Source organism: Brachyistius frenatus, unplaced genomic scaffold, assembly GCF_029030835.1.
Source record: "Brachyistius frenatus isolate BFR_SWC_R1_liver_20210118 unplaced genomic scaffold, ASM2903083v1 Contig_70, whole genome shotgun sequence".
NCBI classification, from domain to species: Eukaryota; Metazoa; Chordata; class Actinopteri; family Embiotocidae; genus Brachyistius; species Brachyistius frenatus.
In genome coordinates, this window is record NW_027210669.1 from 1,136,153 (window position 1) to 1,159,309 (window position 23,157).

Sequence of the window (23,157 nt, forward strand, 5' to 3'; positions counted from 1 at the left end):
TGCATTTTCCAATTAAGTGAACGGGTAAAAATGACAGTTTCATGCTTTGTGTCTGAGATATGAGTTATATTTTTGGTGAATTTTAGGAGTGGAGCAACCCTGACATTTTCATTTGTGTGTTTACAATACAAAAGCCCAAAGTGAACACCGATCATTATTCAGGATTATAGTTATAGATGTTATGATTTGAACAGATGGAAAGAATATCACAACATAATGCAGATTACTGCAAAAATCCCCCGAATATGTGTGTTTTTTTTTCTCCAAGTTTTGTTCCTTAAACACGTCTGAGGAACATTTGAATAAACTTAAGTTTACAAGTCATAAGTCAATGACCCACAAAATATAATTTAAATAAGTGTATTATCTGAATGCTGTGTACATACTTTAAAATGTCATGCTTAAGTGAGACTTATAAAATATTATAGGCACTGCAAAAAATTTTTTTTTTTAAATTTCAACCAAAACGTTTAGTGGCTCTTCAGCAAGCTGCATAACAACTGACTAGGTTGATAAAATCAAGCGAACTGAGGATTTAGTTTGCACTTACTCAGCACATGTGAATTGTTGACTCCACGTGTCCGCGCCAAAATCTCTTCCGGGTTGCATCCCTGTGAAAACAACTCATTTTGACTCAAGTCAAAAACCACATATTTATAATTTCCCTCATAAATAATTTACTAAACATACTTACTTAAGTAGAAGTTGACCTAAATATGTCTCAATCGTGCTTGGGTCTTCGTCTGGCTTAAGCAGGCATTAATATAAGTTATTGGTTGCTATCTTTAGCTATTTTATGAATAATAAAAAAAACAACAACTAACAGTCAAAACTATCTGGTAAATAAATATATAATATTTCTGACAGAAGAGGATTAAATGAGTCTGAAAGCGCTGTTTGATTTAAGAGCTGTCAATCACACAAACTACAGCAATTTCATGAATAATCTTGGAAATGCTGAAACCCGCGGTTTATTTTAAATCAACGTTTACGAAGACGGAAGTAGTGATGAGGGAGTCCTCTTTACTCTACCGTGTTATTTGCCAACCCCCGCCTCTACTCCGCCCCTGATTGGCTCCGACGTTGACGTACTTGAAGATCCACCAATTGAAAACCGAAGCCAACGAGTCCCGACCAATCAGAGGCAGAGTAGGGCGGGCGTTCAGAAATTTGCGTGGAGGAAAAAAACACACCCGGCGGCTTGCGCGGAGGTACTGCTCTCCGTCGGAGGCAGTGTACCGCTTTAAACACAGGGCGTATCCGGTGTTTGGTAAATCAGGAAGCACCGTCATGTCTGGAAGAACTCCCCTGGAAGTTTAGTTTGACCAGTGCTGGCGGTGCCAAGACGTCCAACGGCTCGTAAACACCGCCACCAGCCCGCTGCCGCGTTACCAGCTGCGGTCCTTCTCCATCAATGGCCGATTCAACCATCGCTCCGCGTAAGTTCGAGATTTGTTTTATTTTTATTTATTTTCCTCGCTGTGTTTGCACCGTTACACTCCTTCGTTTTCAATCTTTTTTTTTTTTTTTTTTTTTCTAACGTCAATCTCTTCAGAAAAGTTTCCCCCCCGTCGTTCAAATGGAGGATGTTGAAAATGAACTTAGGAAACTGGCGTCTCGAAAAATGTTTGAGGAGGAAAAACATACACAGCAACTGACAACTGTTTAAAACGATGAATATCACAAACATCTTTCCTCACTAATTAGGAGGTTTGACGAAAAGCGAGTTTAAAATAGTGTCTGTCTTGTAAATAATATTCACTGCAGTATTATTGTATTTCATGACCAAAGTTAATTTGGCCGTGATTAAATTTACAGTGTTTTACAGTAAACATCACTTTTTGTTATTGAGCCAACCTCTTGTAGAGATTTTTAATTTTACCATCACATGTACTTTTCCTTAATTAAAAACAACAACAACAAAAAACTGTTCCTTTTTCAGTTTTATACATCTATAACCTAACTTAAAAAAAAGTGCCATGATGAATTTTATTTGACATCCAGACTAAATTAACTGGTTTGAAGCTGAGATAATTTGTTCATTAACATGAAGTCTACCTTTTTTTTTTTTTTTTTTTAAACACGATTGTGATCCGTCTGTTTTTAATCCAGATTTATGTCTTTTTAAATGTCCAAAAGCAGCCTGTTGGGAACCCGTCGAGCGTTGCCGGTGATTCTGCATCAAGACGTACTCGACCCGGCGTTGTCTTTTTTGGTTCTGGCCGGTGCTCCTTCTAACCTTTTTAAAATACTTGGCCCCGTTTCCATGAGTCCACAGGAGTCTGTGGCTTGCAGAAGGCCAATGCTCATTCAATTACAGCCAATCCAGTACGTTTGGTTTGGGAATAGGAAAACACTCGTGTCCTGTGTGTGTGTGTGTGTGTGTGTGTGTGTGTGTGTGTGTGTGTGTGTGTGTGTGTGTGTGTTACACACAGTACGAGCATCAGCGTATGACTTGAGATCATTTCAGCTGTCCTCTTGATTTAATGTAACGCTGCCAGCAGTAACTCGCTCTCATTTATGCTGGATACTCGGGTAAGTGGTTCCCAGCTTGGGGCATTAAAACATCCTCCAATTTTTTTTTTTTTGCTCTTATTCTTGTACCATTTTGAACTCTTTTACCCCCTCTTGAACAGAAGCGCATATTGCTTCAATTTTAGATGTCATAAACCAAAAATGTGGTTACCCACCGGTTCGGATTGACAAGCAGGACTTAAAGCAGGCAGAGGCCGTTAATTTGTCAGGGCTGACGGTAAATCTAGATTATTATTATCATTCTCTATCACCTCCAACACGAAAGCAGTGTGTTTAACATTCATGCATCAATAATGAGTCGTTCAATGCCATCAGTATATGTTGGAATTTGTGTTTGCTACCTGGATCTCTTTTTTTTCTTATAACATATTTGCATATGAGCCTTTTTTTTAATATTTTTTTTTTAAAGCATCTAAAGTTAGAAGATCCCCTGCTGCAGTATCTTCTTGGTAATTAAGATGATTTTTCTCACATTAAATGTGAGTCTTGAACCTGGAGAGGGTGTTGTGTCTAAACTCTAGTGTGGACATGGACATTGTTGTCGGGACGGAGAGGATAATCGCTTGCTAAACAGTGGTTAAAGAGGAGACATCAATCGGCTTCCATTTCCGTCCTTGAAGGAAAGTAATGGAGTTCTAGTAAAGGATCAGATTTCTGACTGAAAGCAGCTGAGAGTTTCAAGACTTTCAGCCAGACTATATTTACTTACGGTCGTATGAGTTTACGCTCAGTTTGCCAAGAAATGACTGACAATGTTGTGAATGATTTGAAAACGTACAACTTATAAACACGCAACCTGCTGCCGAGACACTGTCATGAGTTTTTCTGCTGACATCGGCACGGGGGAACATGAACATCCTCTTTTCTGAGATGCCCTTTGGGCTCACTTGGTGGTTGTCAGCGTTGGAGTCCGGCGGCCGACAGAAGATGTCCACGTGCTGATCTGTGCTGCATTAGTAGACAATATGTTCCTGAAAGAAAGCTGGAAGAGCTTGAAGAAGTTTTTTTTGTAAAGTCTGCCCAAACACAAACCACCCGTCTTCCCCTCGTGTGTTTTTGCAGGTATTGATTTTACATCATTTTGTGAAAGAGGCTGTTAAAATAAGGCTGGAATAACCTTTAGGTTGACAGAACTCCTCACCGGCTAAATCTTCGTGAAACTGCAGGAAATTGAACCAGCCGAACTGTAATGCCGGCACTCAACTCCAAAGGATGTTTCGATTAAAGGATTTGACGCTGTTGACAGAAAAAAGTATTTTTCCCATCTGGAATCGGAGAAGAGATTACGTCTCGTCAGAGGAAAGGTTATTGGCTGGCTCGGAGACGTCAAGAAGGAACTTCCCTTTGGTTGGAGGTCCTCCTGCGTTTGGAAATTATTCAAGAGCTCAGCTGAATTGCTTACGTACCCACTACAACCCTCAGTACAGCTGATGCTCAGAGTATTTGTTTGAATACCCCTCAAATATCAAATCCAAATCCGCAGACTGGGTGATGTTATGAAAAACGTCTTCATGCCCAGAATCGCTTCTCATATTCTCATATTAAATTCAAGAGACACAGTTGCTCTTCTTCTCCAGTTCATTTTTTTTTAGTGGGCCTTTACATCCGGGGCTGATTATTGTTTGAAAATGTTCAGGACTTTTCTCAAAAGTTAAAGTTTGTTCATTTAACAAAAGAAGCCAAACCTTTTTAAGTTTTAATATAACAACTGCATGATTGATGAAAGGATAAAAAAAAAAAAAGGTCCCAACTTCCGTCCTGCTGTCGTCCTCCCCTCTAAAGCAGCGTTACTGTTGAATCCACATGATTACCGGGTGAATCCACACCTGTCATGTGCACCGGTCTCGGATGACTTCAGCGTTTGGCTCGCTCTCATTGGACTTCCATCACGGCACCAGCTGTGGTTTCTAAGAGGTTTCTGGCTCGGCTCTAAATCCTCTTCAAGGACTCGCTTCAACCCATTTGCCTCTTTGTCTCTAATCTTTTCTTCATGCTTTAATTTTAGTCCTCTAATTGGTCCGCGATTGCTCGTCGTTGGGACGGCGCCAGGACGGGCTGACTCGTGCGGCCGTGGCCATCATCACCTCTTCATATAAACACATGAACGTTTGGTCACAGGGCGGTCAGCGAGCAGACAACGATCAGTGTGTTCAGTCTGATGCACAATGGCAGAGCACGCATGCCTGTGTGCGTCCGGGGGCACACGGCTCGGTATTCAGACACACGCCTGTACACGCGGCGCCGCGGCACCTTTTTTTTTTTTCTTTTGTTCCTTCCCAAAAGTAAGAATGAAGATTTGATTCTGCCCGAGCTGCGTCGCTCTCGAGGTCTTTTTGTCTTGTCTTTCGAACTCTCGCCGGCTTTCACTGCGTCCGCGCACAAACCGCTGCGAACGGGGAGAAAAGACAAAGGCCCTCTTGTGCGTTTGTGCTGGAATGCCTCACGTGGTGCATCGACAGCAGGAGTCACGGGAGCGTTCGCTGTGACCGACCGCGGGTCACCGTCGACCCTCCGAGCGCCGACCTGATCGAGACATCGGGTCCAAGATGTTCGGTTGTGTGACTGGAGTTGATATTACATTTCCCTCCGCTGATTAAAATTAAATTACTGGTTTCTGCTTTTATTCAAGAGAAAATGACAAATTTTTTTTTTGAGGATTTGCTGATTTTCTGTCATTTTTAATATCGGTGATTAATATTAATTACATTGTTGAGGTGTGTTTATTTATACAAAGAATATCAGCCAATATATCACAATGGGAATTTTTCCCCCAAAATAATTTCCCTCTGGTAATTCTGATGTCGACTTTTGATGTTGACTTAATCGCCACCTAGCTTCTGGTCCAGCATGCATGTTAGTGTTTGTTGTTGCTTTTGTTCTCGTGTCACAGAGATGTTTTATACAAATTTTGTGGACAGACTTTTGTTAAACGTAGCAGAAAATATCACTTTAGATAAATTAACATTTAAAAAAACCAAGATAAAACCAACCCTGCTGCACGTAGAGTAGATTTAGGAGCTGAAGACCGACAAAATAAAGAACTTCACAGTTTTACACGATGGCTCACACAGTTTGTGTCTCACTGTTTTTGAGTTATTTATTTTTTTCCCTTACATTTATTGTTTTGCTTTCTGTCAGTCTCTTCCACTAAATAGATCCTCAAAGCTGTTAAAAAAAATCTTGCATCATGTTGAGCAGTGAAAGGCCAGAGAGAGCAGCACGCTCGATTGATCCAAGAAAAGGAACATGCATGACCGCCAGGTTGCAGCTGATATCCGGTTGCCATCAAGGGCGGAGTAATGACAATCTGTTTAGTTTTTCTGCGTTCTGTTTCAAGAGTATTTTAAATGAATTACTGTTTTGTGTCTCTGTTTCTGCTCCTCCAGCAAGTCAGACTACAACGAGCGGAGCGGGGGAAAACGGAATAGACGTGATCAGGCCGGACTACACCACCTTCCTACTGGTGCCGGTTTTCTTTCTCGTGGGCCTGCTGGGGGTCGTGATCTGCCACGTGTTGAAGCGTAAGGGCTACCGGTTCACCACCAGCCAGGATGACGAGGAGTGTGAGGAAGAAAACAAGGATCCTGAGCTGGGCGGAGGTAAGAAGATCCCAAAATGAATACGAAGGGATGCGGTTGAGATAACTTAAAGGTCAGAACGAGCGGTAGTGTAGACTCGCAGAAATTTGTCATCATCTGGCTTAGAGGGTCAGACACCAGCGTCATTAGATTTATATGCTTATTGCATCTGTCACGGTCTACATACAGTACACACCCAAGATTATTGCTCAGGCAGGCTCATGTCAATCCAAGAAGGCGTAAAGAAAGCTGTTTGACAGGAAGCTTTAATTTTGTAATATTCAAATTTTAAAGGTACCGTATGTCAGTATAATAGTTAAAAGAAGAAAATGACTCCAAAAAGATGTGACCAGTTAAATAAAACAAGCTCTACAGATGTGATTTTTTTAATAGCACATAATGTGATTATGTGTCTTCAAATTCCAGTTTAGATTAAAACATGTTTTTAAGCAAGCTTAAATGTTGTTAAATGTCGTGGCGACACCGGCAGTTGCTCCTTCTTGTTCCATTAATTCCTGATTTATTTAACAAAAAAAATATCCCCTTGTTAATTTGATGAATGATCGGGGCCTGTGCTAATTCACAATTCCTGTGGCTCCTTCACAATAAAAGCACCTCCATGTTTTGTCAATGAACTTGTGTAGAGGCGACAGCACGTAGTTGGACAAGTTGAGTTTTCAGTAGCAGTAACTTCTGATACCGTGTTAGAGGAGGGAAGTGTAAACAATGAGGCTGATACCAACGAGTTCAAATGTAAAACATACTGAATTATGTGCATGCATCATCCTCCTTGTTGAGGCCGTTTGAATCCAGACTGGTTTGTTATGTAAATATACATGAAAGGCCATTGCACCAAACCACTAAATGGTATCATAAATGCGGTTTGAGATCATAAAGCGTTCCTCTCCGTCTCCCTCGTTGCACATGAATCGAAGAATTCCAGTCGGGTTAAACATTAACTGACATTCAGTTTAAGGCCAAGTTCTCCTGTCAGGCTGCTGCATTTCAGTCAATGAAGAAATGCCTTTTTTCTTTTGCATTCGTCATCCCTCTGCGTGAGGTTTTTCTATTTTCCCGTCATGTGGTGAGAATGGAGGTCAGGCGTGATGCAGTAAAGTCACCCGATGCTCTCACCTTCGCTCCAGTACTCGCGGGCTGGCACCACATTCCTGAATCTAATAAGGTTTGTGTGCGACAGCTTCATTTCGTCCAGACCATAATAAGAATAGACAGGGGTGATGTTAATGATGCTTTTCTGTATGCCATGAACAAGATTTAAAACGTACTGCAAGTAAGGCTGCTTCAGTTGATGATTAATTGTCATATAAATAAATACAATTGCTGTTAATTTTATAGTATGAGGCTAAACATAGTTTAACAACAACACAAATAGAACTCATAAAGAAGAGAAATCATTCATCGGCATTAAACACGGGAACATATGAATAAAAACTAAATTTCTTTGTTTAGCTTTTAGACTTTGTCAACATAAATTGCAGAGAAATTTACAAAGCATATTACTGAAATACACCAAGGAAAAATACTGCTAACAAAAGCTACCAATAATTCAATTAAACAATGTGATTGTAAATCACTCGTGTGGCATTAAACAGCAGCAGGAAAAAAACACATGGTAATAGTGATGGAAAATATGAGACGTCTGTTGGTTTCATCCATTTGTTTTGATACAGATGAATTGAAAGGAGTTATGCAAAATGAATGCAGTCAGCTCAAACAATTGCGATTACGTAATCATGACGGGCATAACTATTAGCTCACATTGTTCAGAGCTTAATTAAAGAATGTTTTGCACCGATGAAGGAATCTTCATTTAAAAACCCCGAAACATCACAAACATAAGCTCAAAAATTGTGACTTGACAGTGAATTTAAGTCACGTGATGATACTGATGGTGCCTTTTTTTTTAATTTTATTTTTTTTAAAGAAAAATCATTTTCCTGATCCGTCTTTGTCTCGCAATCCTCTGTTGAGAACAGGCCTCTGTCTTTTTAAGGTGTGGAGGCCCATAGAAACCAGGAAGCATTCACATCCAATGTGACTCAACAAGGGGTGCGTTCGGGGAGGTGAAACGAGAAGCAAGCTCTGCGCGAGTTTAGTTTTAATAGTTTTAATCGGCTCCTATTAATCGCTGCAGATGATGTTTAAATCGGTGCGATCGCGTACGTGATGACGACGCAGACGTGGAAACCTCGTGTTATGTCACGGGCATGAGAAACGTTATGGCAGGAATGAAGCGTTTACACTACGCCGCTGTCTTGTTTCTTCTAACGTAATCTGGTATCGTTCAGCAGAAGCATATCGCATCTCCTCAGTTTGGCACGTTGACTGAAGCCCTGAATGAAGCCGTTTGTGTGCGTTTCCTTCCCCCTTTTTTTTTTTTTTTTTGCATTTGTTATACGTCCGAACAAAAGCGGAACATGGCTTTTGTGTTCCCGTTCGGTCCAGCCGGTCTTATCTCATTTCACAATGATCAGGTTTCATCTTTCAGTTTCTCTCTGTTTCTGCCTGAGTGTGTTGTACCCTCCACGCAGCAGCAGCAGCAGCAGCAGCCGCCTTCACACCAGGCAGCTCGCTGTCCGGAGGAATCCTTAGTGTACGAGAAGATTCCCATTAATGGGATTAATGTGTTTATCAGAAGTAAGGGAAACAAAATCAACCAGAGGAAGCCATCAACAGGAAGCTCCAGGAAGTGCCTCACTGGGGTGTTAGCTGACTGCAAGTTTTTAGATCCATAGTGTTAAAAGACTAAAGTTAATAATTGACAATATTTATGTGTTTAGCTGAAGCTGTCTGATAGACTCACTGTGTGTGCTGTCTGTCCAGAATTAAACAGCAGGTCGACCTATAAAAACAGCCAGCTGGTGACTGTCGGGAAGCACGGAGCAGCCGAAGAGCCAGATATTCCCCTCAGGAGTTTGGCAGAGATAAACCAGAACTAAGCATAGTAAGCAGTGATATTAAGCATATTAATATTGCACTGATGTTCACCAGGAGGCCACAAATAAAGCAAGAAATACATGATAATGTTGCTACTGTGTGCAGGATGTGTAAATAGGCAACTGTTTGCCCACTTGTTGCTACATCAGTGTTATTACTGCGGTGTGTTTGCAGCTTGTTGTGCTGCCCCCAAGTGGCAAGAAAAATATAATGATGCAACATATGCTATGTCTTTTTTTTTTTTTCATAATAATAGAGTAAAAAAAATTGGACAACCAGCATCCGAGGCAATAATTACTCTTCATAACAAGGTGGTATCAATAAAATGACAAATGTCCCATGTTTACATTCAAACTCCTTTTGTTCACTCCTGCTCGAGTTAAATAGTAAAACCTGAGGGAGAAATGTGATTAAGTTGTATTATTAACAAGCCCTCTTTAATGATGATTTATGTGGAGTCTGATTGTTTTGCCTGCAGGCCGTGCACGAGAAATGTTTAAAGCTCCAAACACATTTAGGCAGCAGCATTTCATTTTTAATAAACACCCGACACTGAAGTGTGTTAAAACTAAAGCCTGAATCATAAGGACTCTCATCAAATGTGTATCTTATCTTATCGTATCGTATCGTATTTTTTCTTCTTGACCTTCCCTTCAAAGCTCCTCAAGGACATCAGATACTTATTAACACGCGTGTTTCTATTTGTGTGTTTGTTTCCAGAGCTGAACGACACCCTCAGCGAAAACAACGACACAGTCGGACAGATCGTCCATTACATCATGAAAAATGAAGGTACGTGTCCAACACACCCAATCAGCTTGTTTTGTCCCCTTTTTTTAATTTTTTAATTTTTTTATTTTTTTATAAATCTGTTTACTGCACAAACAAGTATTTATTTAGCATATTTTTTTTCAGCAACATTTCTGAATTATTCCTATTTAATACTGGAGGTGTTTCTGGTCATGTGACGTCGTGGGGGGTGGATCTTATTGACCCCCTGTTTACCCTCCTCCCCTGATGTCATTCATTATTGTTGGCTCAGGAACGAGGCTTTCAGGAAGTTCACCGTCAGGACAACTGCAGTGGAGTTTAAGGAGACGGTTTGTTTTGACGCTGGTGAAATGAACTGTTTCCAACTAAAAGCGAGCAGTGAGGTGTCTCAGCTGTTATTTGGAATCATTTTGCCATCCTGGAACAAGAAGTAAAAATTCATATTGACTCACTCTCTTTGGACAATGTAATTGCTTTTTCTGTTGTTCAGTTGTGTGGCAACAGGAGAGATAATGATCAAATGCTGCCACCGTGTCAGTTAGTCACCTTCATTCTATTGAATGAGCCGGATGTCTTTTCTGTCGTGTAGATTATTTTTCCTTGGTACCAATAAACCTCCCATAGCTGCGGAGCGATAATGAAATGAGGCTAACAGCTGTCTGTGACTTTGGTCCGGACTTAGAGAGGCTGCTTCAGGATTCCCACTACTCCATGGAATTTCCTTGAATATCATGAAATAATAAAAAGCCTCTTCCTGTTTCCTGTTGGAAAGTTGGCAGATTTGATCTTTTTTTTTTTTTTAAAGTCATCTGGAATTTTGTTTGTAGCACGTTTAAATGTAAATTTCAAGAGATGTGGCTTCAAAACAGAAACAGTGACTTCAAAGGTTTTAGGTTAAGAGTAGAAGACAGAAAGATGTAAAGTTTGTAAAACGACTGTTGATCTATTAAAATATGGGAGAAGGACAGGAGGGAGCATGCTGCCCCCATCACTGCTCTGCTGCAGCCCAGTTCATTCATTTTGTCCTCATTTATGAAGAAATATTTCTGTTTACTGTTTAAGCCGTCAAAAAAAACAACTTTGAAAATGGCTGTGAACTAGTATATAAAGTTTGCAAATCGCTGGGAATGGAATAATTTGTCTGGATTTTGTCTGATCAGCACAATGTCTGAGAATTCAACTTTTTAATCAGTGGAAATCAGGGGAATCCTGCTGGTTGGATATTGTATTGATACATGAAGAGTTCAGCACAGATTCGTACTGAGATGGGAAACAAGCAGAAAAAAGAGACACAAGGAGGAAAAAGAAAGAAGACTGTAATACTGAAGATTATACTGTGATTTTTTTTTAAATTTTGATTTTACTGCTTGCTGCGCCTACTGTTTAAGAGACCGTCTGTGGTGAAAACAAACCCAAAAATGTAGCTCTGGTTTTCTACTTTTTAATGTTCAACTCCAGACAAGTGTAGTGTGGAGGTCTTTTCTGACGGTGTTGCTCAAAGTTTCCATCAACAGTCATGACTTGCAAATCTATTTATAAAAATGACACTTGTAAGCAGTAAAGATGTGACAAATGGGTTATGACACTTTTATATCGAGGTTAGTGTTATTATAATGTGGGAAATACTTCAAAATGATCTTATATCTGATGGATGGGGGCAAATCTCCAAAAAACACATGAACAGTTTTCAATACAAATCACGGTTTACCGTTTCATCTTAATGCTTAACTTACTTGAAAAGTGGTTAATCAGGATCTATTTTCTTGAAGAAATGATTTGTATAGACGTGGTATTGTTACCCAGAAAGTATTTCTAAGCACAAAAGCTCCAGCAGTTATTTTTGTTGAATTTACCTGAGCTCATCTGTCAGTATTGATCCCTGAAGCTGCACTTTAAACCTTCCAGATGACTTGTATATGACACACCGAGGCAGAACCGTCCTGTCTCGGTGGCTGGCCGTCAACGTAACTCCGTCGAGAGGTGAACTCCGAGCTGACTCATCGCGACTCCTTTCGAAGTAACAATAACGTTTGGAGGAGTTGGAGTCTGTTGTGACTCACCGTCACGATGTCAGTCTGCTGACAGGTTTGCAGCCATCAGGACTTCTGGCATGAAAATCTTCAGTGTATTTCAGCATAAATGCCTCTTTTTTTTTTTTTTTTTTACCTCGTGAGAATGAGGTTCACCAAGATCTTCAAATGTTAAAAACACGCTATCCTCTGTTTTTCTGCTTTTGAACAATGGTTAAAAAAAACAAAAAAAGTTCTGATGCACATTGTTTAAACTTTCCTGCACTTAATTTAGCTGCATTAGAAAAATCTGACAATATGGATGTCACACTATCTTCATTTGGACATGAGGGGCAGCAGCTTTTACAACATATTTATAATAATAATGATAATACATTTTAATTTTTATAGTGCTTTTCAAGATACTCAAAGACACTTTACAGGTTAAAATGATCAAGACAACACAATAAAAGTATAAATCACATTAAGATCTGCTGATAACAGTAAAAACAATATGAATCGAACATTAAAAGCTGCTTTTAAAACTCCTAAAAACAGATTAGATCAACATTTTCTCCAGAAGAAAAATGTATGCTTAAATAAGCAACAGTAAATGAATTTAAAGGTTTTATTTACTAAGATTTTAACACTAAAAAAAAACTTTTGTTTCAGCTTCAGGACAAAGCATCAAGTGAGTCAACAACCAAACAACTGTCATTCGTTTTGGATTCAAATGCTGCTAAATCCTGATTGATGCACAGCAGCATGTGATTTAATCTGTTTCCAAACAACTTCCCCGTTTCAGATCGGTGAGAAAAACACAAACACTAAAAAATGTATCCTGTGAAATAATCTAAACTGTGTTAACTTCAGCAGAAAATTAGACATGTCTCTTGTGTAGAGCAAATTCATTCAGTCAAGGGTGCAAACAAAATGACCAAAGCAAAAAAAAAAAAAAGATGTGGCTGAAAAAGCCCCCTGTGGTTCCTTCAGGATGTGACGGTGATACGAGGTGATGAGGACAGTGGTTTGCATCTGTTGTCTGTGCATGAGTCATCTCTCTCTCTCTGTGTGTCTCAGTGTATCTCCACATTTCCCCCCCTAACTGTGCACAGATTTCTTTATCTGTGCACACGGTGTCCTCGTGGCCTGGCCTCAGGAAAATGTGTCTCTGGGAGCACATTATGGAAATCTACATCTGAGCCGTTGCCTTTGTGTTGAAGCTACTTTGCAGAATTTTGTTCATATTTTTTTTTCTTTCTGTGTGATGAATTCAAAACTTCATCTCACGCGGCTGAATTCTGGGCACCGGTTTACTGCCACAGTTTTTGTGAACTTGCAGATACCCCCCCCGCCCCCCTCTCCTCCCCGAGTGATTATGAATTCAGTGATTGAATGTGATTTCCCATTTAATTGTGTTAAACAGTTAACCTGTTGTAGCCATCTTTCAATAAGCGCTGTGCTTTTGAAGTCACTGGAGCGTTCCCTGCACTAATTCCCAGCACTACTTTATCTCCCTCCCTCTCCTCCTTTCTTCACAAGGGTATAACTTTCTCTCCGTCTCTCTTTCCCCCTTCAGCCAACTCAGACGCCCTGAAAGCCATGATTCATGAAAACAGCATCGATTCGGACGGGTAAGTGTCCTCTCGTGTTGCTCTGAACAACAAATCCATCTATTATTTTATTTTTTTCCCCTTTTGTGTGGTTAATGTTTAATTAATAGAGCAGAGTCAACCTGTGATTACTTTATTGTCCACCAGATGGCGCCATAACTCTCCTTAAAACATCGTCCGAGTCACTGAACTGAGATCAGTCTGAACAGGGCAGTCGAGGCAATCCGGCCACATTTCTCCTCTGATGCTTTTCCAGATTGGCAAAGGTTGATTGAGGACAAGCGACTGGGGACAATTCCCAAAACACTGCTGTCACATATCACCGTATTGTGGGATTATTAAAGCATGTTGAGCACATGTTTTGCTTATTGGATTTTCTTTGGCCAGAATCCACAGTGTGAGACTCAAAAAATATTAATAATTTAGAGTCTTTACAACTACAGTAGGCTTAAATTATTAGTTAAATAACCAATTAGTTAATCGTCAGAAGATATTCTGGGACTACTTTTATTATCGGTCAATCGTTATAAGTCTTTCATTCCTGAAAAATACCAAATATTGGCTTCTCGCATGAGAAGATTTGCTGCTTTTCTGTGCTCTTTGAAGATATTAGACTCCTGCTCAGATAAGTGTTTTTTGTTTTGTTTTTACTATTTCTCTGGTAATTTGTATGATAAATGGACAATTTACGAATCAAAGCACATTAATCGGCCGGTTAAGTGGAAATAAAAATGGCCTTGAACATTGTATCTCCAGTTATAGTGGAACAGCAGATCTGCGGAGCTTTGACTTTCGCTTGAAGCTTTTGTAAGAGCGACACTCATCATTTAAAGAGGGGGGGGTGTCGTTTTTAGACTTTAAAGAAACATTTTAGGGCGGAAAATCTGTTAACTGCAGTCATTACCATGTCGGTGAGCGAGCTACAGCAGTAACTGAGATGTACCTCCAAGTCCAAGGAGCGTTCAATGTGGGATTACAAATTATGTCCAAAAACGGTCCTGAATAACGACTTGATTTCAGGCTGACAGTAAAACTCTGTCCTGCTGTGGTTGTAGCTTCTAGGTCTGAAAAGTAAAGTGCCTTAAAGTGTAATACCACTTAGAGCCACCAGGGGCTGGTAAAAAAAAAAAAAAAAAAAAAAAAAAGAAGCACCAACTTCTTGCATGAAAGTGAATGAATTTCTTTCCCCAAGTCATGATGACGTCATTAGATAAACTCATCGCTCCTGATCAGTGTCCTGCAGGTCCTTCTGAAAATAATCCGGCGTATCCAGTTTGATTGACAGGCCTGGGATGCATTTAGATTTGCGTAGTCGGTGGGCGGGCATCGAGTCAGATCCGCCCCTCGCTCCGCACCAGGTCGTCCAAATAGTTTCATTTTCGGCTCCAAAAAAAGCCAAGATGGCGACGGCCAAAATGCTAAGTTGGCGGCTTCAAAACGACAGCTCACGAATCAAACGAGTGACGCCACAGTAAACCTGCTACTGTTGAGATTATAAACTGCATATGAAACGCACGAGAACGGAAATCTTGACCAGCTTAGCGACAGTAACTAAGGCGGGCAGTCATTTGTTCGCTAAAGCTTTAGCTTGCATCTGACGACCTGGATCCTGTAAGAGTGTAAAATGAAGAGGTCCTGGACTGGACTTCAGCGGGCCGTTGATTTGAAACTTTAATGACAAAAGCTGCCGGCTCGTCACTTTGAAGCGACCCGGCGTCATTTAAAAAAAAGACAAGCTGACTCAGATCAGACGTCTCCACTCGTCATCCCAGCGCTCGCCTGCTCAGGCCAGAGCGAAGGAGTGTAATGCTGCTCTGCCTCCGAGATAAGACGAGAGAGAGGAGTCGGGCACGATGGACAGATTGGAGGAGGAGATGCTCGTGACAGTAGGGGAGTCGGTAAATCGAGTTAGCCGAGTATGTTTTCTCTCTCGCTCTGCTGTCATCTTTCTTCTCGGGCTCCATCTTATTGTTCCTGGAAGAAAAGAGGAGATGAAGAAAAGGGAACGATGTTCTCTTTTTTGTTGTTGGGAGGAAACAGTGTGCTGGATAAATGTTGGGAGGGTTGCCTCCGCCAAGAATTAAGGTATTGAAGAAAAACAAATCTGTGGAAATGAACGAATGAAATCACGCTTCGTCACATTCATGCGTCTCGCTTTCTTCGGCTCTCCCTCCAAATCTCGTCCTCCTCGTATTTCCACCCTTTTATTTTCTTTCACTTTTGCTCAGATTGTAGCACTCTGTCTTTCTCTCGCCATGTCTTTGTTTCTCTCTCGGCCAGGACGGGCAGCAAGCCAGTGGATCACTTAGAGATGGAGGGGGGGGGGGGGGTGTTATCGGTTGGGGGTAATTTATGGGATACTTAGGAGACGGACGGGCAGGAAAGAAGGAAGGAAGGAAGGAAGGAGGAAGGAAGAGAGTGAGTGTAGTGTGGCCAGGCCTCGCTATCGGCCTCTCCAGATTGGGTGCTTCCCTTCCCTTCCCCTCTCCTCGGTGCCCCCCACCCCCTTCATCTCTCCACCACAGGCTGTCACCAGGTTATCCTCTTTACATCATGTCTTCTCCTCCTGAGTTTCATACCGCTGCTCATCAGGGATCTCGGCTGCACATGTGCAATACAGATTGTTGATTTATAAATGAAAGAATATACTTTTTTTTTTTTTAACCATTTACTTTACTCGTTTCTTACAACAAAGCCTTTCCTCACTAGTTGCACGTGTCTGTGTATCGATCCACTAGTTTATTTTTTTTAACGGTTTCGTCTCAGCGCATTTGTTTGAAATAACGGATGTCCGACAGCACGGATATTCTTCAAAACTGGGGCTGACAGATTGACTTGATGCAGATCGTCAGGGACTCTCAGCCTCTTGCAGTACAAAGAGGGCTTTAATGCTGCAACGCAATTAGAGCTGCATCTAACTAATGTTTATTTTTTTTCAGTGATTGATCAGTGTTTTCTTAAAACATAATATAGTAATATATGTGTTTTACAAGTCAGTGAAATGTCAGAAAAATCATGGAAATTTCATGCTCGCTCTAGTTTCGAAGGTCTTAAACTGACAGCCCAGAAAAAGGAGATATCCAATTGTCAATAAGATCAATAAAATGAATAAACTTAATTTATGCAGCTCTTTACATGGAATAATCAGGTTTAAAACATTTCAAGATGGAAGCAAATAATACAAATAAAATGGGATAACCAAATCCCTATAAACATATACGACAACAACAGTAATTCTAAAATCGATTAAGTATATGGGAAATAAAAAAAATAAAAAAAATGTGTGTGCTAGAATAAAAAATAAATAAAAAAAATAGGCCCTTTAGAAAAGATACATTTTTAGAAATTGAATAGTTTTAGCTCTCCCTGACCTCATTAATCCACCCGCGGACGTCTTCCTCACTCTGAGGACTCTGTTGTGTTTTTTTTTTTATTCCTGTGACGCCTGCCAAAGAAAGATTTACTCATTATAATGCCACATGTCCCCTGACACACTTGTATATTTACTGTACGTGGCGTGTTTATGTCGGCGTGTCTATTCTACCGTTGTGTGTAAACAACGTGATGCGCTGCTCTCCAGGGTCATAAAATATGCACGCACACGCTTCCTCTCAAAAACAAGAAAAAAAGATAGAAAAAAACCTAATAACCAGGCCTCAGTTAGTGACTCTGAACACACCGCTGACATGAATACTGTGTGAAAGTGGAGAGAAGTCGTCTCGTGTAATTCTCTATCGATCAGCGGTCCGAAAAGCTGCACTGAAAATGACTTCCATTTTTTCTTTTTTCTTCTTTGTACTTTAAAGATAATCAATCAGGCTGATTGCTCTCTGAGAGCTTGTCAGTAATTGTTCAGAGGTATGAAATATGAACGTGTCTGTTTATAAACGAAGCCCCGCAGGATTCAATGAGCTTGATATTTTTAGTTGTTTCTGTTCCTCTAAAATAGACTGAATGTGAATCAGTTTGTGAAATCAGCTCTTGTGACAGTGTGTTCCTTTTATTTCATGTTTGGATGTCGCCGGCTGCTCGAACAGTTGCTGACCTACAAAAAATGTCTGTGTTCATTTCTCTCTTTGTTGCGTAATTATTGTTCAGCGGCTGATTTCCATTGTGTTCCCGGTGCTCTGCTGGTAGTAGCAGGCCTCAGTTATTCAGCAGCAGCTATATACTCATGTACAATGTAAAGTTAATTCAGCCTCATCGTGTCATCACTGGAGCCGAGAGGTTTTTTTTAAAAATATCCACATAAATTACGATCCTTCACTAATTTTTCTGTTTGCAGTCCTCCGCTCACTCCCACCTCCCCGGGCTCTCCGACCCCTCCGATGACTCCGGTGTCGCCCGACGCGCCGCCCGGAGCCCCGAAGCACACCTGCAACCACCTGCACACCATCGGGGGCCCCGAGGGCCACAAGAACATCTGCAACCGCTGCAGCCAGAAGAAGTGGCCGCTGATGAGGAGGCCGTCGGCCCGCAAGACGGAGCAGCGGCGCAGTCAGCTCGGAGAGGTCACGGTCCTGGCTGTGGGCAGGTGGGCAGGTCTGTGTGTGTGTGTGTGTGTGTGTGTGTGTGTGTGTGTGTGTGTGTGTGTGTGTGTGTGTGTGTGTGTGTCTGCGCTTTAAGAGGATTTTTCTTCTTTTAATGTGTCACAGAATCCGACCACATCACGAGACTCGAGACATATCCAACAATCAAACATTAACCCTACATTCACTTCACTTTGACACCAGACCGGTGACCTGGAGAATACAGAGGTCAAAGGTCAGGGTGAAGCCTGAGAAAACAGACACTTCAGTGGTTAAAGGCTCACCAAGCAGGAGAGGTTCCCACAACACGGAGAGGAGAAACGCGGGTTGTGTACCACCATCATCATCATCATCATCACCCGCCATTTGTACGCAGCCGTTAGCGTTTAATATCAACGAATACATATGTAAACAACAGGAGAAGGAAAACATACGGTTAAAGACTGTAATCTTAACATCTATATGTGGAATTTGTAACAAATACATGAATAAATGAAGGTAAGTGTTTATATATAAGAATATAAAGTAATGAAATGTTACAAACGCTTAAGAATTGACCTATAAAGCATTGAGAGGACAGATAACAGCAGCCGTTTGGTCATGTTTTGATAATAAGATAGAAATATTAAAGGGACATCGCTCAGAGTTTCGGGATGATTTCATAGCTGTTAGGTTGGTGTTTACTTTCTGGACAAGTTGTGATATTTGATGTCGTCCATGTCACACGGCCCGGAGGCGTAAAACAGCCGGATTTATTTACCAAATTGTACAACTGACAACTGTGGAAAAAAACCACACAGAATTCTTTGTTTTAAATGAACTAAATATCACGCCGTGTCAGATGAAGGCCCGCGGACCAAAACATTCAATTTCAAAGATCAGCAGAACTTTCTGTGCTTCTACAAACATGTTTTACTTCTCCGTCGGTGTGAGTAATCATGAGGTCTCTCCCAGCTGAAGAGAGCGTTGTTGTTTCTTGTGTGAAAAGACCCTCCAGCTCGTGTCTTGAGCAGCGCATGAGGAGTTAATACCTGACGGTGAGCTATCGTTGTACACATCATTATAAAACGAGTCCCGGTGTCTCCGACGTGGACTTCACAAGTAAAGAGGCCGTTTTGCGGTCCGCCGGTCGAGTGTGCGAACTCCTCGTCCTTAATGTCCCGCTGAGAAACGATTAAGATGCAGAGAGGTGGCGCTTCATTTGCTCACCCAGATGAATGGCGGTGAACGCAGAAACCTGGTTGTGTGTGTGTGTGTGTGTGTGTGTGTGTGTGTGTGTGTGTGTGTGTGTGTGTGTGTGTGTGTGTGTGTGTGTGTGTGTGTCTGAGGCGGAGTTTGTTTTAATCCATCTTAACTCATTGTGTGAGAGACTTCGATGCTCATGTGTGTCGTGCGTTTGTATTTATTTCTTCATTTCTTAATTTTTCTCAGGTTCCGCGTGACGAAGTGCGACAAACCAGGCCGAGAGCGGCGGACTCTGCTCATATCGGACTCCAACGGGAGCGTCCCCACGTCGCCCACGGAGGCGGAGCCTAAGAGCCGAACGACGTCCGAGTCCCAACAGGTCCGTGAGCTGGAACCTTCGTCTCGTTCTGTCTTCGTCCTTTTTGCTCAGTTGGTGTTTTAACGACGTCCGTGTTCACGTCGGAAACCCTTCTGGATGTTTTGAATGTTTCCGCTTCGGCCAGCAAACTGTTTTATGAATCGGATACCTCCAAAAAAAACCCTAGAAAATAGTTTTTCACGTTGATTATTTGTCTAAAGCATTTAATTATTCGGTGTAAATAACCCTTTAAAGTTTCCTTCAGATGTTTGTTTTTTGCCCAAACAACAGTTCAAAATACGAGATGAATTAACTGTCACAAAAGAAAGAGAAAACATCAAATCCCCACATTGTACTGTAACGTCGGTTAAGAAATATGTCGGTAAACGACCTGTTACCGTGGCGACGGTCCGAAAGTGCATCACGCACACACCCGTTGAGAAAACGCAGGTCGGTCGCGTTTACCGAGAAAACACTGAACTCTGGGAAAATAGAAAGCAACGAAAGAAAGCCGCTATTTTCACTGAGGAGATTTGAACAGTGAAGAAAACAACAGCACGTTGTTTTTTTTTCTTTAGCAACATGTCACCGGAGCTCTTTGTTGTGTTTGTCAAAGTCAGGTTGATGTGATGGAAGTGAAATTGGAGGATTTCTGGAGCGCATCAGAAGAATCCAGCTGCAGCCTGCAGCTCCGTCGTCTGTTCACATCACAGGATCTGTGGTTTTCTGAAACCGCGGCGCCGCAGTTGATCACGAGCAGAAACCACTCGGCGCTCCTCCTTTACCGTTCGCAGGCGCCGAAATCTCCTTCGTTATTTTTCTTTTCGGATTCCTCTTTAACAAAAAAAGAAAAAGCGTCACCTTTTATAGAAAATAAAAAAAATCCAGAGGAGGCCGTCAACGCTGCTTTGATGACGATAATCGCATTCGACGTTCATGCCTGCAGTCAAAGTTCGTGTTCTCGTTGCATCTCGGTTCAGAAGTATGATGCAGTTTTAAAGGAGGAGTCGGCTGATATTGAATATTTGAAGTGTTATTGCTCATTTCATAAGTGCCACAGTCCTCCATTGTTGTAAAAAAAAAAAAAAAAGACTGCTCATTTATTGTGCAACAAATCCACAGCTGAATAGTAGCGTCAGCTAAACATAATGCAGCTCGTAGCAGTTTATTTTAATCCTTTCCTAAAAACAAAAGAATAAATTCTTGACCTTTTTTTTTTGCTTTTATAACATCTTCAGTAAAGGATGAGAGGCGATGTAGAGCATTTTCTTAGTTTTGGTCTTTTCATGGGATTTGTTGACGGTCTGAACACGCATGAATTTGAAAGTCATATTTGTCAAGTGTGCCTCTGAGCAAACAGTCGAGACAACGAGGGCAGAGTCACATGTTCCTACGTTCAGAAATGGTGACGCCGGGTGAGTCCGGGTGAGTCCGGGTGGTGGAACCGTAGACGCCCAGGTCTCCCGCTGTCACCATCTTGTCTGACTCAGCTTTTCTCCCGGCTGATCCAAAAACAGACAAAGAGGTGGTTTGCGGTTGAAGCTGAGGACGGCCAAACAAAGCCCGGACGCAACTGTCACATCCTCCACCTGTCACTCAAAGTAACCTCGTCCTTTATGCATAACTTTAAAGCCTTAATACAATTAAAACGGGTGAGTTTCATACAAAAAAAAATTCAGCTATAGAGACCAAAATATGTTTATTTCTGCTGTAAAGTTTTATGGAGGTTGACTTCTTGTGGTCACTTGAGGAACTGCAGTTTTTTTTGGGGGGGCTGCTTGTGTGAGACATGAAATAAGTAACAGAACCTCGAGTCTGAAGACTCATCAGATGCCTAAACACTCAACAGCGGTTTCTAAAACTCAATAAAGTTTTCACACTGTTGAACTATCTCGTGCGAAACAGCGGAGATCCAGCCGCCACCTTTCAAAGTATCAACAAAGACCAGTCACTTGCAAATATTTGTTTGTGGATGGAAAATGCAAAGCGAAGGTCCAGCTGCTTTTCATAATTTATTTTTTTTGTATGGGTGACATTGACGTGCTCACAGCATGTTGTCCCGCAGGGCTAAAATTAGGAATCAAACAATAACACCAGCCACATTTAATCACGTAATCAGAATTCATTTAAGGTTAAAACTTCTCATCCACTCGTCTCTAGAAGGTTTCTCCTGCAGTCCTTCTGGTTTCTGGTTTCTGAGACACTTTGAGTTTTTTGTAGTTCGCGGCGGGTGAAGCGAGAGATTAAAGTCTTTGGCCGTTTCGGTTCGCCGGACTTCGTCCAAACCAAATTTGTTTTAGGGTGGAGAGACGTCGCACTCGCGTTTCAGAGAATCCGTTTCCGGCTTCAGAAGCAGGTTGACGTTCGTCATTCGTTCGCTCGAATGTTGACTTTCAGCTTCCTCGTACCGACTGAAGGAAAACCGGCTCTGATCCACAAACAAAGTGCAGCGTGGGATCGCTCATAATCTGAGTGAAGACTTTCTATTGACGATGTTGACGTATGATTATTAATACAAATAATATTTCTCTTCCCACCAGGAGCGGACAGACGAGCCGGACAAAGACAAACTATAGAAATCCAGGTAACGTGTCATGTTTTTATCAAATGCGCGTTTCTCGATCCTTTTCTTTTTCCAAGTCTAACGTTCGGTCCTCAATTTTTTTACAGCTTTCCGAGGAGCGATGAGGAGCGATGAGGAGCAGCATGTGGACAATTTGTAAAACCCAAATGAGAGCATTAAAACATCAGCGCAGGAGGAATCAATAGATCTGAGGAGTCGTTGTGAAACGAGCTGCTGCTCCTGACGACGGTGCGTCTTGTCCAAGCAGGAGGGAGCGTGTTTGAAATAAACTCCAGTTCCCTGCTGGAGTAGATGTGCAGCAGTGCCTTGCTCGGCTGCACTACAGCAGGGCAGCTGCTTGCTGCCATAAAGGGAGTTTATACCAGCTCCTTCCCAAAGGCCTTATTAATCTACATACCGACGTGACCCGTCATGTACGTGTTTATATGTGGAGGGAGAGTTTTTCATATCGTATCATTTCTAGAACTACAACCCAGAAACGGGTGGAGCCGGAGGTTGCTGTTTTCAAACTGGAAGGAGGAGCAGCCTGATGCGATAAACGTAAAGTTAGCGTGTCCTGTAACGGCGTGAACATGATGTCAGAGTGCCTCCCAGTCAGGATGATCAGTCATCTTCACCGTGGATGCGTCTGGTTTTTTTTCTTCTCATATCCGATAATCTCTTTTTTTTTTTTTCCGTGTTCCTTCAGTTTGACCTCTAAACGAGAACCGAACCGTGTTCGAGGTCGAACAACAAATCAGCTCTGATGTTCAGACGCGGCATCTTTTCTGTTGTCGTGACATAAAAAGAAAAACCCAAAAGCTGCATTCATCATTTTGGTTGGTTGTTCTTTTGTTTTTGTGGGAGGCCGTTTTAGCTCCGCTTTGGTCTCCACCAGCTCCTGATGGGAATTCCAGTTCTTTAGCTGCTAGATAGTCGACTATGTTCACCAGCTAGTCTGTTTGGTTTTTTTTACATATTTTTTTTATATAAACTTTATTAAAGAAAATAAGCTGCTAGCAGTCAGATGACACTCCAATGGGAAACCAAGTTGCAAA

At 41.6% G+C, this 23,157-nt stretch overlaps 1 protein-coding gene across 3 annotated transcripts; it reads left to right on the top strand.

The window, feature by feature from the left end:
* The first annotated feature begins 1,103 nt into the window (after positions 1-1,103).
* On the top strand, positions 1,104-22,661 carry rell1 (RELT like 1). Of its 3 annotated transcripts, none has more exons than XM_069707680.1 (8): positions 1,106-1,439; positions 5,922-6,134; positions 9,792-9,863; positions 13,431-13,485; positions 17,750-17,998; positions 19,425-19,557; positions 22,077-22,120; positions 22,207-22,230. In XM_069707680.1, exons 1-7 carry the CDS (start codon positions 1,415-1,417, stop codon positions 22,110-22,112), a joined length of 783 nt encoding a protein of 260 aa, XP_069563781.1. In that variant the 5' UTR covers positions 1,106-1,414; the 3' UTR covers positions 22,113-22,120; positions 22,207-22,230. The 3 variants fall into 3 exon arrangements, with proteins under 3 accessions (XP_069563782.1, XP_069563781.1, XP_069563780.1); XM_069707679.1 differs by having other exon boundaries at positions 1,107-1,439; positions 22,077-22,132; positions 22,229-22,661; XM_069707681.1 differs by lacking the exons at positions 22,077-22,120; positions 22,207-22,230 and having other exon boundaries at positions 1,104-1,439; positions 17,750-18,006; positions 19,425-19,518.
* The last annotated feature ends 496 nt before the right edge of the window (positions 22,662-23,157 follow it).

Bases quoted from the DNA above. Each gene is read 5' to 3' on its own strand.
- rell1 (XM_069707680.1), top strand. From the start codon at position 1,415: ATGGCCGATTCAACCATCGCTCCGC. The intron at 6,135-9,791 runs GTAAGAAGATCC...GTTTGTTTCCAG, and splicing joins GGATCCTGAGCTGGGCGGAG to AGCTGAACGACACCCTCAGC. The intron at 17,999-19,424 runs GTGGGCAGGTCT...AATTTTTCTCAG, and splicing joins ACGGTCCTGGCTGTGGGCAG to GTTCCGCGTGACGAAGTGCG.